At 40.3% G+C, this 16,326-nt stretch overlaps 1 protein-coding gene across 4 annotated transcripts; it reads right to left on the bottom strand.

Moving 5' to 3' along the window:
* Positions 1-1,163: 1,163 nt before the first annotated feature.
* On the bottom strand, positions 1,164-15,966 carry LOC123770493 (uncharacterized). 4 transcript variants are annotated; one of them, XM_069301753.1, is made up of 7 exons: positions 15,261-15,966; positions 11,388-11,405; positions 7,964-8,025; positions 5,762-5,842; positions 5,217-5,449; positions 3,248-3,316; positions 1,164-2,471 (listed from the first exon to the last, which is right to left on the bottom strand). In XM_069301753.1, exons 1-7 carry the CDS (start codon positions 15,372-15,374, stop codon positions 1,642-1,644), a joined length of 1,407 nt encoding a protein of 468 aa, XP_069157854.1. In that variant the 5' UTR covers positions 15,375-15,966; the 3' UTR covers positions 1,164-1,641. The 4 variants fall into 4 exon arrangements, with proteins under 4 accessions (XP_069157854.1, XP_045618374.1, XP_069157855.1 ...); XM_045762418.2 differs by having other exon boundaries at positions 15,354-15,964; XM_069301754.1 differs by lacking the exon at positions 11,388-11,405.
* Positions 15,967-16,326: the final 360 nt, after the last annotated feature.

Raw genomic sequence — 16,326 nt, 5'->3', positions numbered from 1 at the left:
AAGGCTTCTTCTCTGTCATGGAATAGATGGGATATAGGAAGGCTTGGAAGAGATAGATTATGTGATAGACAAACGGGAATGACAGGGATGGATGGATGAATAGACATTCATACATAAACAGATGCACAGTGTTAGACAGGTATAAGGATAGATGTATGTGGATAAGTATATACAAATAAAGATAGGTACAGTCGACATTTCGATGCACTTTTGAGCGTGGTTGTAACTATTCCATTCACTAACGGATATCGTAAGATATTCCCATATTTTATTCAGAATTAGGCTAGACTCGTATCTATTGTTTACTTCTGATTCCACGTATGATTAATCATTCTCTTGAGATAGGATTGTAAGATGAACTTTTAGGTGGCATTATATACACATATTTCAGATATATTACCTCATATTTCATTTATAACAAGCAAACATTCGGGGGAATACTTAATCTGTGTTTATTTTGAGGCAAAGATAGGCTAATTTATCTTAAAATTCGCGTATGAACAAGCAAACATTCGGGGGAATACTTAATCTGTGTTTATTTTAAGGGAAAGATAGGCTAATTTATCTTAAAATTTGCGTATGAACAAGCAAACATTCGGGGGAATACTTAATCTGTGTTTATTTTCAGGCAAAGATAGGCTAATTTATCTTAAAATTTGCGTATGATGCGGCAAATCGAAACATTGTGAAAGTTTCATATGAATACTCTCGATTGATTAGAATAATGTGATACTCTTTACATAACTAGGCTATCCTGTTATCCTAAACTGAAGGTGCCAACAGCTACTATGAATGAAATGAACAAAATATGAACTTTTGAACCCTAAAAAAAAAAGTGGTCTACGTTTTATATTATCGATTTTGTAGAAGACTGGAAAAAGAAGGCATATATATATATATATATATATATATATATATATATATATATATATATATATATATATATATATATATATATATATATATATATATATATATATAACTTTAGAACACTTTCCCACCAGGAGACTCGAGACAGGGAAAGTGTTCTAAAGTTGTATACTTAACTCTCGTGTTTAGGAGAGTTGTGCCATATATATATATATATATATATATATATATATATATATATATATATATATATATATATATATATATATATATATATATATTATAAGTCCTAAGATTGCGCAAGTTAGGCCTAGGATTGTTTATTTAGGTCCAGGACAAGTTAAGTTGTTGTGGTTTTTATTTAGTTGTATTCGTAAGTGGATTCGTACAAATCATTGCAGGAGTAGCTGAAGTGGACAGCTGTACAGCCGTGAGTCTTATAGCATCAGCCCGTTAACAGTCCCTTAAGTGCACTTATGTACTATGTATGACAGTAAGGGAATGTACTTATTACACTTAGTATTAAACCGTACTAACAATTCTGAGAATGGGTTGCATAGCGTACATACACATAGAGCGGTGAGACTTATAATAGCAAAACATATTCGATTAGAATGATGAGAATACAGTTTATACAAATTGTGTAGATTCGATTCATAGTAGCTATAGGTGATATCAGCTTCGGTACATGGGGTATAAAAAGATAAGAAAGGTGGATAGATGATTGCAATCACAGCTGTGCTTGTGTGTATATGTAGAAGGCCTGTAGCCTCACCTGTCACTCCTGATCTCCTCCTCGGCTTCCAATACCGTCCCTGGCAGGCTGGTCTTCCTCACAACTTCTCTAGGAGGTGTAAGGGTTCTTGTGCTGATGGACGTCGTGGGCCTGGACAGCACGGACCTTCCAGTACACGGTCTGTTAGTACCAGCATGTTCCAGCGGCTCGAATTCTTCGGCGATTTCGGGCTCCTGTGGCATTGGAATGGCGACTTGCATAGCCGAAGAGGCGCTGGAAATGTATTCTGGGTAATGATGTGCTGGAGTGAGTACCTGAATGGCAGAGGGAGCACTAGGAATATATTCTTGAAGATGTGCTGGAGACGATTCCATGGATCTCCTGGATGGTGAAGGGTTCAGGATGAATGATTGGACGGAGAAATCGGAGTGAGACGAGGTATCCGAATCTGATGTTAAATGACTGCTCTCAGAAGGACCTGAGGAATTGGAAGGTCCTGACGATGTCGAAGGCTGGAGATAAAATTCCTGCGAGGGGAGTGACTCTCTACTGATGGTGAATAACCCTGCAGGCGGCACGGCAGATGAATAAGAGTCTTCGGGAGGCGTGAAGTCATCAAGAGCCGGTGAATCGTTCTGGTTGTTCCCAAGAGTTCGCATCTTACCTAAGAGTCTCCTAATCCTACTTCTTGCGCTGTGGACTCTTGGCGTCTGTTCCTCCTCGTCGCCCATCTCGCGCTGGAACTGCATCTCGCGTCGCTTCAAGTCGAGGACCATCTCGTAGCTAGGTGGAGGAAGAGACAAGTGGCACTCATCGAAGGATGAGTGTCCGGCCCCTCCTCCACCGCCACTTTGGTCTCCAGCTTCTGCAACACAACAGGGATAATTAGACTCACGAAACACACTTGTTCTTCACACCTGTCTACCAGAAACCAACCTGTTCTTCACGCCTGTCTACGATAACCCAACTTGTGCTTCACACCTGTCTACAAGAACCCAACTTGTTCTTCACACCTGTCTACCAGAACCCAACCTCTTCTTCAAAATAAACCCATTATATCTAATCATTCCAAACCCAACTACAAGCATTAAACAGTGTACTAACTAAAGAAAGCCTCTCTACATAATTTAATCATACAAAACACAACAGTATCTTCTATCTTATAAACCTTGTTTATCTTGTTTATGTATCTTATAAACTAATCAGACACGCAGCAAAGAAAGCTGGTCTCCAAAACTGCCCAGAGTCAAATGAGATGTAAGTTATGTCGTAAGGAATGACGGGTTTTCATGGATTTTAAAGTCTAACTTAACCTAACCTTCTAGCCTAACCCCCAGCACAGCCTAACCCAAACGATCCTGACACAGCATAACTTTTAGCTAATGTAGGCAACTCAACCCCAATAAATTCTCATAAAGTTTCAAAATATTATGAAAAACGTTAATAGAAAGTCATTTATTTTAACCTTACAGAGTCGACCGGACGACTCAAACAGAAAACGGAACAGTACGTCACTTTTGTGAGTCGATTTCATTTCAAATTACGTCCAAATTTTGGCGCATACGAGCCAAAAGTGACGTTATTTTTAAGAGGACGGGTTGAAACTCAACCCCAAACCATCCTAAGATAGCCTATCCTCACCTCTGCGGACAGCATCAGCCCTGGGGAATAGGCTCAGGTGGTTGATGACCTCATTGTAGGACGGAGGGTCTGTGAAAGAGAAAATATTATTCTCTCTCTCTCTCTCTCTCTCTCTCTCTCTCTCTCTCTCTCTCTCTCTCTCTCTCTCTCTCTCTCTCTGTCTCTCTCTCTCTCTCTCTCTCTCTCTCTCTCTCTCTCTCTCTCTCTCTCTCTCTCTCTCTCTCTCTCTCTCTCTCTCTCTCTCTCTCTCTCTCTCTGTCTCTCTCTCTCTCTCTCTCTCTCTGTCTCTCTCTCTCTCTCTCTCTCTCTCTCTCTCTCTCTCTCTCTCTCTCTCTCTCTCTCTCTCTCTCTCTCTCTCTCTCTCTCTTTCTCTCTCTCTCTCTCTCTCTCTCTTTCAAAGTCCGGTTGTCCTTTGAAAGTCACATCTGCGTAGTTATACGTTAAATGTCAGATACTGACATTCACCTGCACGATGCCTCATGGTTGGGGCACCTGGATGACACATATTGAAAGGTAAATTATACACATGGTACTGCAAGGAGTAATTTAAATTATACACATGCAAGTGAGAGGAAACATCTTCAATTGACTCCGAGCGCTGCGGGAGTCTATAGCACTGGGAAGGGGTCAGGATAAGGATTTGAGATGGGACGGGGGAAAGGAATGGTGCCCAACCAGTTGGGGACGGTCGGGGATTGAACGCCGACCTGCGTGAAGCGAGACCTTCGTTCTACCGTCCAATCTAAGTGGTTGGGCTTGAGAATGAGGTAGAGGAGGAAGTCAAAGGCAGATATAGACTAAGATAACGACATGGATGCACTCCTTGAGGAAAGATTGAAGGACTTGGTAACCTGGTGGTGAAGGATAGATCACTTGGATGATTCTAAGGTATGCCTCCACCTACGTCAGAAAATGGGAGCGAGGAGACATGATAGCGACGTATAAAATATATTTAGTGGGATTGACAGAGTGGAAATCCAATATTAGAGAGGTGTATACACTAACGGGACAAGGGTGGAAGATTGAGACAGATGAACCATAGAAGTGTTAGACAGTTTGATTTTAGCTTACTGAGCTCAATCCCGCAGGCACAGATAGTAAATAGAAATATTAAATACACACAAACACATACACACACACACACACACACACACACACACACACACACACACACACACACACACACACACACACACACACACACACACACACACATAGTGTCAGTGTCAGAGTAGTTAATAAATGGAATGCATTAGGCAGTGATGTGGTGGAGGCTGACTCCATACACAGTTTCAAGTGTAGATATGATAGAGCCCAGTAGGCTCAGGAACCTGTACACCAGTTGATTGACTGTTGAGAGGCGGGACCAAAGAGCCAATTAGGTGAGTACACACACACACACACACACACACACACACACACACACACACACACACACACACACACACACACATATACATATACACACACACACACACACACACATACACACACACACACACACACACACACACACACACACACACACACACATACACACACACACACACACACACACACACACACACACACACACACACATATGCACACACACACACACACACACACACACACACACACACACACACACACACACACACATATACACACACACACACACACACACACACACACACACACACACACACACACACACACACACACACACACACACACACATAGTGTCAGTGTTAGAGTAGTTAATAAATGGAATGCATTAGGCAGTGATGTGGTGGAGGCTGACTCCATACACAGTTTCAAGTGTAGATATGATAGAGCCCAATAGGCTCAGGAACCTGTACACCAGTTGATTGACTGTTGAGAGGCGGGACCAAAGAGCCAATTAGGTGAGTACACACACACACACACACACACACACACACACACACACACACACACACACACACACACACACACACACACAACTCACCCTTATCATAACCGGGCGGCAGATGATACTCATGCTGGCCCGCTACCCTGCCACCGTAGAATGTATGGGGGTGCGGGTAGACGTTAATAGCGTTGTGACCGTGGGTTCGAATCCTCCTCTGCCGTCGTGCGAGGAGGCTGGTGGGCGTGTTCTGGTTGCTGAAGCCACCATGACGCCACCTGAACCACCACCCGCCTCCAGAGCACAGGAGGATAATCAGTAGCAGCAACAACCTACATCGAAGCGGGGAAAAACAAGACATCAGGAAAGAAAGTCAATTTAGCTGTTGTTTGGTTAGCTTTGATGGTACCTATTTAATTGGCACCTGGTACTGTAGTCCTGGACTATGTTTAAGACTAAAGTATACCTGCTATATAGTTAGTAAGCTATTGTAGTTGCCTTAATAACCCTTCCAGAGGTAGTTGATAGCCTAAAATCCGAACACGAAATCAGAAATGACGTTTTTTATCATGAAGATACTGGCCTTATAGGGACTACAGCATTTGATTATTTTGTTTACAGTGAAGCCAGTAAGTCTCACTCACCAGAAATACCACAACTGGTAGAAGGAGAAAGCTGTAGAGACGCAGCAGCCTAGTGAACAGCAGTATTCGTGCTGACCGCAGCTGTGGGGATAGAGATATTTGTGGTGAGTCGCTGGATCCTCAATCTAGCTCTGAATTGATTGATTGATTGATTTTTTAAGCAACTCTAAAGGTGGTACGGGTATGAATAGACCTTTCGTGGTAGATTTCTGGACACCATTTGGTCCGGGAGACATCTCCCGTCACGCAGGGTGTAACTGCATCTTCACAGATCTCTAGTATCATCTCTTATGGTAATGGCTCAAAAAAGCCACCACTTATGGGCTATTCATGCCCGTGCCACCTTTTGGGTGGCTTAATCTTCATCAATCAATAGATTTCTGGAGTGAATGTGGTCTTTTGGTCGTGAAAGGATATATATTGAGTGGGCATTTTACCGTCAGTCCTTATTACTGGCTGTTATTCCGGGGGAGGATACTACTTGAAATAGAAATAAGTTTAGTGAGGTAAAATACACACAAAGGGATGAGGTAGCTCAAGCTATTCTCACCCCGTTCAGTACATCGTGTTAATACATACATATAAACACATCACAAACAATAAACATATTACCAAACATTCTGAGAGATAAACATGTACATTTCCTAATACTATTTGGGCTCTGAATGTTATTGTTGTTGTTTTAGATTTAGCTACTCAGAATGAAGTGTCCATGTAGCACGGGCTATGGCGAGCCCGTAAAGCGGCTCTCAATGTCTCTGACCGCTATAAACATTGATTGTTGTATGTTTAGCGATAGTGAAGGCGACGAGATCATTTGTTATTAGATAGGAATATAAGGGAAACAGATATGTATAGAGGGTTTCAATCCTCAATTTCTTTACATATATATATATATATATATATATATATATATATATATATATATATATATATATAGAGAGAGAGAGAGAGAGAGAGAGAGAGAGAGAGAGAGAGAGAGAGAGAGAGAGAGAGAGAGAGAGAGAGAGAGAGAATTTGGGAGTAGAAATAGCCTAAGCTACTCTATCCCTTTGAGATGTATTTTTCTGTCTCAAGAAACATACTTGAACTATAAAGAATAATTACAAAAAACAGGTGGCTCTGTTATGTTTAAATATCACATAGGAGAGAAAAAAAATCAAACGCTTTCGAGTACTAACACATTTTCAAGTATATATCAATTGAAGTACCAGAGAGAGCCAATTGCATGCATGTGACTATTCAAGGATCCGTGGATCGAAGGTTGTGGGGCTGCGGATGGATTTGTAGCCTCATGGCATGTCTAGCTTGGGTAAGCTTGGCTTTCGTGACTAATAACCCGCTATTGTTATATTGATGAATGACGCCCCATAAGTCCCTGTGCGTGTTTCGTGGCGGTGTGCGTGGGTACGTTAGTGTATATGGGAGTCATTGTCTGGTTCGTGAGGAGAGTGATATTCCTCTGACAACAACAGTCTGGTAGATTGCTGGGACCTTGAAATAGATGTGTACACACACGAAGGCAGTCATGCGCACACTCACGCAGTTGACATGAAAGTATACACACATACACACACACGTGGAGGCCAAGACCGTCAGTAGTTTCAAAGCGTTATATGACAAAGAGTGCTGGGAAGACGGGACACCACGAGCGTAGCTCTCATCCTGTAACTACACTTAGGTAATTACACACACACACACCCGGGATCCTGTAGTCCCGGGTTCAATCCCGGGCGCCGGCGAGAAACGATGGGCAGAGTTTCTTTCACCCTATGGCCCTATTGCCTAGCAGTAAATAGGTACCTGGGAGTTAGTCAGCTGTCAGGGGCTGCTTCCTGTGGGGGTGTGTGGTGTTGGGGAAAAAATGGTAGCAGTAGAAACAGTTGATTGACAGTTGAGAGGCGGGCCGAAAGAGCAGAGCTCAACCCCCGCAAGCACAACTAGGTGAATACAACTAGGTGAATACACACACACACCAGCGTTCGGGGGTCATAGTCCTATGGGCCCAGGTTCGATTCACGGCCGAGGCAGAAACTGAAGGAAAAATAGATTGGGTAGAAAGACGGGGTGTAAGAGATAATAGCTCGATTCTGCAGGCACAAATAGCAAATACACACAGAGACTTGACATCACACAGACCCTGTCTCCTGAAGCAGCCAATTAAGTGCACACTTACTTAAACTTGGTGGATGTTATACTTACAAGTAGTGGCGCCGAAACCGTTCGTAGGTCTCGTAGGTACAAATCCGAAGTTGGCTGTCAATCTGAAAATATCAACCCACACTGAACGTAACCCTTTGAAATCTATAACAAAAATCTATATCTTATCCAGAGCCTAATGTTGATGAGGGGGTTTAAAAATACAACTTTTCATTCGGGATAGATTTGAATTCCTTTGTAAGGCTAGAAAGGATTGGATAGTCCACCAATGTGTGTTAAAGACTTTCAGAGGACGGGACAAAAGACAAGCACATAGTGACACAATCCTATGACAAATCGGATTTTGATGGTGACAATTAATGGATTATAGACTAAAGAAATATCAATAATAAAAACCCCAAGAACGTCATATGTGAGAAACTATTGAAGCCATTTAATAGGATCGAATATATGCGCTTCTGTACGCATGGTAATGTGGAAGCCTAAGAAGTTCAGGGACCTGGGGCCAGATTCACGAAAGCACTTACGCAAATACTTACGAACGTGTACATCTTTCCTCAATCTTTGACGGCTTTGGTTACATTTATTAAACAGTTTACAAGCATGAAAACTTGCCAATCAACTGTTGTTATTGTTATAAACAGCCTCCTGGTGCTTCGGGGCTCACTAACTGTTTAATAATTGTAAACAAACCCGCCAAAGATTGAGAAAAGATGTAAGGTTCGTAAGTCCTTTCATGAATCTGGCTCCTGGATTCGATCCCACAGTATGGCTTCAATTTTCTCACTATAATGATACAATACTATGGATAAAGGAAGGAAATAACTACTATTTTGTTCTGACATACGCAGGAAAGATGATGTGAACTAACAAACGATTAGAGAGCAGCCTGGCGTAGCCTCACCTGAACCCTTTATGGCATAAAATGAATACATTACAAAAGACATAACTAGAATGAAGACTAGATGAACAATAATAATAATAACAAGCATAAAAATAATGCTGGGTGAGATATATATAATGTAAACACTGAATCCTACACTAATAATATACATTTGTGTAAATCTCGAAAATTAACGTGATGAAAAATGTGACAGTGTCAGACCACGGAGGAAGAATTGAAACAGGAATTTCCTTAAGTACTTTCGTATATTAATACATCTTCAGAAGGAATAAAATGCATATATGTATGCATTTCATACATATATGTAATAATATACATATATGTACATGGAATTCAACACAACCGTATTGTTGCCATTGCTAGTCTGCCATCTTAAATTGCTTACTTTTTCCATTGTATTTGATCAACACTGTCACGAAGTAATTACGCAAGTACTTACGAACCTGTACATCTTTTCTCAATCATTGGCGGCTTTGTTTACAATTATTAAACAGTTAATGAGCTCTGAAGCACCAGGAGGCTGTTTATAACAATAACAACAGTTGATTGGCAAGTTTTCATGCTTGTAAACTGTTTAATAAATGTAACCAAAGCCGTCAAAGATTGAGGAAAGATGTACACGTTCGTAAGTACTCACGTAACTGCTTCGTGAATCTGGCCCCTGGATAGTAGTATCCCACTGACTGTTAACTATAATAACCCTGGGATCATGAATATCAGCTGATTACTCTCATGTGCTCTGATAGGATCTTCAAACATTGATTCATCAGCAGCAAAATAGGCGGATAAGAATCCTGGTAGGGTTATCTCTATTACCATACGTGTGCTGTTAGGATTGAAGGTGGGTGTAGGATTGAACTACATAATCCAGAGGTCACTGTATTGTTAGTCCAAAGGTCACTGTATTGTTAGTCCAGAGGTCACTGTATTGTTAGTCCAGAGGTCACTGTATTGTTAGTCCAAAGGTCACTGTATTGTTAGTCCAAAGGTCACTGTATTGTTAGTCCAGAGGTCACTGTATTGTTAGTCCAGGTCACTGTATTGTTAGTCCAGAGGTCACTGTATTGTTAGTCCAGAGGTCACTGTATTGTTAGTCCAAAGGTCACTGTATTGTTAGTCCAGAGGTCACTGTATTGTTAGTCCAGAGGTCACTGTATTGTTAGTCCAGAGGTCACTGTATTGTTAGTCCAGAGGTCACTGTATTGTTAGTCCAGAGGTCACTGTATTGTTAGTCCAGAGGTCACTGTATTGTTAGTCCAGAGGTCACTGTATTGTTAGTCCAGAGGTCACTGTATTGTTAGTCCAGAGGTCACTGTATTGTTAGTCCAGAGGTCACTGTATTGTTAGTCCAGAGGTCACTGTATTGTTAGTCCAGAGGTCACTGTATTGTTAGTCCAGAGGTCACTGTATTGTTAGTCCAGAGGTCTCTGTATTGTTAGTCCAGAGGTCACTGTATTGTTAGTCCAGAGGTCACTGTATTGTTAGTCCAGAGGTCACTGTATTGTGACACCCAAGAGGGGATACCTGCTAAGTACACACTCCTATATAACAGGAAAGAAGAAAAATGTCAGGAAAGTTAAAATTAACATCAAATTTGCTCCATATTGTTAACCAATGCTCTATGGTGTCAACCAATGCTCTATGGTGTCAACCAATGCTCTATGGTGTCAACCAATGCTCTATGGTGTCAATCCGATGCTCTAAGGAGCACATAAGATCCAGCTTCATTTGATATTTTCTTTAATCACTGAGGAATTTAATGTACTGCATGATAACATCAAGACTGCGATGGTATGGGCCCTCTGGAAGGAATGAATGAAGGAAGGGTGAGAGCTACAGGGGTTCACAAAGCAAGCACAGAGGTGAAGCAGCAAGCCTAGAGGTGCCACGAGAAGCCCAGAGGTGCGATAGTAAGCCCAGAAGCACCACACACAGAGGCCAAACACCACATCAAGGACTGAAACACCACAAACCAAGCCTCGTAACACTGTAGCCTAGTCTTCGTGCAGCCCCCAAAGAGTGAAAATTAGTAAGCAAATTACTAGTTTTTTAGTTTAGTTCATTTATTATGCACCCCATACCCATCTTGTGAGCGGTAGTGGAATGGGTTACAGAGGCACATAATGGGCTCAGGGACTGAACCCCACAATTCATTTAGCTAAGCAAGTTACAATCACAAAGCAAATTACTACTACCGCTGTTTGTGCGTTATATTATAAAATATTAATATTAATGCAGATTAGGAGTCACAATAACGTAGCTAAAAAAATGTTGACCAAACCACACACACTAGAAATTGAAGGGACGACGACGTTTCGGATCATTATCAAGTCACAATTGACTTGATAATTGACCATGGACCGAAACGTCGTCGTCCCTTCAATTTCTAGTGTGTGTTATTTGATCAATATTATTATTATTCATGTTATTATTAATCGTATCGGTCATGCAATGTATAACAGAGGCACATTTGAGTTTTTTTTTCATATATAGTTTGAAAAATTGGTAGGGAGAGGCAAGCAGCGAACGATAGCCACACTTTTTATCTTATGAAACACTCACTTGATACGTCTGATTGTCCTGTGCAGCAATTAAAGTGAATATTAGAGAAAAAGAGCAGTTAGTGTACAGTTGAAGCACATTGATTTATGCTGAGATCACTATACTGTTACTGCTAGTACAAGGGTTGATGTTGACTACTCTGAGATCACTATACTGTTACTGCTAGTACAAGGGTTGATGTTGACTACTCTGAGATCACTATACTGTTACTGCTAGTACAAGGGTTGATGTTGACTACTCTGAGATCACTATACTGTTACTGCTAGTACAAGGGTTGATGTTGACTACTGATACTGCTACAACAGATTTCAAATGTGAACTACCAGTTATATTCGTGTATTGGCAACTACAAAATGTTCACATTGTGAGATTTCTAAAGATAATACAATAGTTTATATTGGAAAAAATCTTTACAGTGTATGTAATGGTTAGGTTATGATAGGTTAGATTAGGCTAAATTAGGCTACGTTAGGTTAGGTCAAGTTAGATTTGTATATGTGTAAGAATAACGTTAACATTATACTAGCTATACAGGTAACTAGCAAGTACACATCGACTAGCTAGAGCTTACAATCAACTCCAGATATATGGCATATTATCATATATATATGCCATATATAGATGATATACCATATATCATCTATATATGGCATGTTGTTGGGGGGATAGGTAGCCTGTTAGACTTGGTTCAGTTCTCATGAACGGTACGTGGTTCTAAGTTGTTGGTGGTCCTTGGGTCACTGGTACTCTTTCTAGTTAATTTATGTTGCAAAGTTGCTTTTTCTATTGCCATTGTTTAGGGGAGGGGGGAAAATGTAACAGCTGAATTGCTCTGGCGCGACCCTGGGGGGGGGGGGGGGGGTAGAAATAGCCTAACGTAGATGTATTCTATCCCTTTGAGATGTATTTCTTTCTTGTCTCAATTAACATGAACTCGCTCCAGGTAGGCATCAGCGAGGTACCATATGGTACACAAGATTAAGGCGCGGTTCAGGGGGGCTCGTGGAGAGTTCAACTACTTTTCAGCAATGAAATCAATTCTGATAGGAATTACCTACTTAAAATTATCTGCTAGATAAGGACCTGCCCGAAACGCTGCGCGTACTAGTGGCTTTACAAGAATGTAAATACTGTACTATCCAATGTATTCTCACATACCCAATGTACCTTCTTGTATATATATATAAATAAATAAGTAAATAAATAAATGAAGAGGCTCTATAGAGGTACTTTACCCCCCCCCCCCCCCCACTACATCATCCAGGATGCGTTAGAAGCAGCCAATAATAATAATCTTTATTCAGTAGATTGTGTGTACAAAGAACATAATAGTTATGTACAACTGTAGGGACAGGAGTTGCACTATGAATCCGGCCCCAGGTCTCTACAGCCTCCTTCAACATACAAGCAACTGTATTCCCAACTTTACCCCGGGTAGCGGCGCTTCTATACACTTCAACTGGAACTTGTCACCGCCAGCAGAAGAGCACCCGCTAAACGTCCCTACAACTGATCTTGCAATATGGATTGTACCTCCTGCAGTCATCATTGCAGAACCCCCTCTTGCTCTTGCAACTGATCCTGTAACCCCTTTCAACACAACCGTCATCATGAGTTACCCTTTGCAACTCAACTTCATATGCACCAGCTCCTGTAAAAATGTCACCTGATGACCCTGAGCAAGGCTAAACCTATATATACAGCGTCAGATGATCAATCGAGAGCACTGCTCCTGTGCCAGGTAAGTTACGGGCTCACCATAGCCCGTGCTACTTGCCCCGGTCCTGTGCCAGGTAAGCTACGGCCTCACCATAGCCCGTGCTACTTGGAACTTGTAGCTGAATCTATAACAACAACAGCAATCAGTCGAGTAGCATAATAACAAATATCCAAGCACGGAAAAGGTAAACAAAAAAATAATAAGAATGAAGCTAACAAGACTGAAGGATAAAGACGCCAACAGAAGAAAGAAGTTTCTATTAACAAAAAAGAATTCTGCTCCAAGCGCGGCCCAACACGACTACGCATCTTAGCCTAGCGTGGGGGGGGGACGTGTATTATACATCAGTTGTTGTATAATACAGCGCTGCAGCTGGGGTAAAACCCAGGGGCCGGATTCAGGAAGGTACTTACGAATGTTTTCCTTCTTAGCGCCTTCGTGGCGGCTACGGCGGTATTCAAGTAGCTACACTAAGTGGAAAAACCTTCGTAAGTTCATTCCGGGATCTAAGTGCTGGTTACTTTCTCTGCGACTATGACCCTTCCTCTCCAAGACTGTATTCTATCACCTGTACCCACTTCCCAACACGGCCTCTGGGTACCTTTTCTGTAAGTATTGACCCATGACAACTGCGAAAATAGGCAAACCAATTATAAATCCTAGCTGGTCCTATGAAACGAAATTTCTAAGTCACAATGATCTCATTCCTTACTCAGCCAGCTGAGTGGTCTGCGTCCTCTACCCACAACCACAGGACTCGCTTTCAATCTATAAGCAGGGCAAAAACGGTTGGGCACGGTTTCCTTTCACCTAATGCCTCTGTTTACCTACCAATATTATAGGTACCTTGGAGTGTGGACCTCGATAAAAGCCTAAAGTATTATTTTTAATATACCTTTATATATATATATATATATATATATATATATATATATATATATATATATATATATATATATATATATATATATATATGCAATTGACGATCACAAAACACTGATCATTTTATGCGGAAAATCCACAGAGAAATATGAAATGAGGTGAACGTTTCGGCTTTGTATATTGGCTTTGGGTCAGTCTGGTGTTGACAAAGGCTTTAACAAAGCCGAAACGTTCACCTCATTTCATATTTCTCTGTGGATTTTCCGCATAAAATGATCAGTGTTTTGTGATCGTCAATTGCATATATATATATATATATATATATATATATATATATATATATATATATATATATATATATATATATATATATATATATATATATAAAGGTATATTAAAAATAATACTTTAGGCTTTATATATATATATATATATATATATATATATATATATATATATATATATATATATATATATATATATATATATATATATATATATATATATATATATATATTCCCTGTTCCAGTCTCTATTACATACATAAATAAAATTATAGAAATATATATAATTTACATATAATATTAGTAATAAAAATAACCGAAAAAATATTTTAGTTATTATTACAATTATATATTATTAAGAATAATAGTATTCTTAATAATCCTATCCTATTGTGAATAATATATATATATATATATATATATATATATATATATATATATATATATATATATATATATATATATATATATATATATATATATATATATATATGTCGTACCTAATAGCCAGAAAGCACTTCTCGGCCTACTATGCAAGGCCCGATTTGCCTAAGAAGCCAAGTTTTCCTGAATTATATATTTTCTCTAATTTTTTTCTTATGAAATGATAAAGCTACCCATTTCATTATGTATGAGGTCAATTTTTTTAAATTAAAGTTAAAATTAACGTAGATATATGACCGAACCTAACCAACCCTACCTAACCTAACCTAACCTATATTTATAGGTTAGGTTAGGTTAGGTTAGGTTAGATTGGTTAGGTAGTCGAAAAACAATTCATGAGAACTTGGCTTATTAGGCAAATCGGGCCTTGCATAGTAGGCTGAGAAGTGCGTTCGGGCTACTAGGTACGACATATATATATATATATATATATATATATATATATATATATATATATATATATATATATATATATATATATATATATATATATATATATATATATTAGAAAGATAGTGAGAAAGAAATATAACAGAATCATACGTTTCTTTCTCTCTCTTTTCCTTTCAATTTCTTTCTCTCTGTCTTTCTCTCTGTGGGTGTGGGTGTCTGTGGCTCCGCCGGCTGCTCCGTCACCTTGGCTATTTCCATGGACATCAAGAAGTCGCTGGTGACTTCCTCTTCTTTCTTCTGCTATCAGGCGATGATGTCAAAGCCGCGCGAGACGCCATATATATGTATTTATAGATATATATAGGTATATATAGAGATATATACTGTATATATCTTATATCCCGTCAGTTCCAACTGATTGTTAGGCTTTGTTCTGTCTCCAGAGGTTTTGTTGATATCACATTATTGATATCTCATTATTCGCTGCCTGGCGGGTTTACTTATATAGCAGGTTCCATTGGTTTTTATTATATCACTTTCCCCTCGGCAAAAAGAGATGGTTATTTAGGCCCTACATGGTTTAGTTAATGGTTTTCACTGGTTATTTACATATTTTCGGGGTTTGGTGTGTGTAATTCAGTTTACAGACACTGGGAGATGTGCGCACACCCTCCCCCGTCACATGGCAAGCGTCTACTGACTGGGAATTGGGTTTACCTCTCGGGAATGGGAATGTGCGCCTCGCTGCCAGCCGAACGATGTGATGACATAATGATGGACTTCGCGCGCATTTTCCTCAGTGATTTGTTAGTATGTGGAAGGGTACAGGGAGAGGGAGCGTGGGAGATTGAGGGAGGACTGCTTCAGAAAGGTCGAAAGACAGGCCAGGCCCCCCCCCCCCCATCTTGTATGTGGTGATCATGTCCCTCCTAACTCTTCTGTCTTCCAGCGACGTGAGGTTTAATGCCCGTGAGTGTGTGTGAGTGTGAGTGTGTGAGTGTGTGAGTGTGTGAGTGTGTGAGTGTGTGTGAGTGTGTGAGTGTGTGAGTGTGTGTGTGTGTGTGTGTGTGTGTGTGTGTGTGTGTGTGCGCGCGCGCGCGCGCACTCACCTAGTTGTGCTTGCGAGGGTTGAGCTTCGGCTCTTTAGTTCCTCAATCAACAGGTGTACAGGTTCCTGAGCCTATTGGGTTCTATCATATCTACACTTGAAGCTGTG

This window comes from Procambarus clarkii, chromosome 46 (genome assembly GCF_040958095.1).
Source record: "Procambarus clarkii isolate CNS0578487 chromosome 46, FALCON_Pclarkii_2.0, whole genome shotgun sequence".
NCBI lineage: Eukaryota > Metazoa > Arthropoda > Malacostraca > Decapoda > Cambaridae > Procambarus > Procambarus clarkii.
Note: the sequence above shows the minus strand (reverse complement) of the source record. Positions and strands in the feature narration are given on the sequence as shown.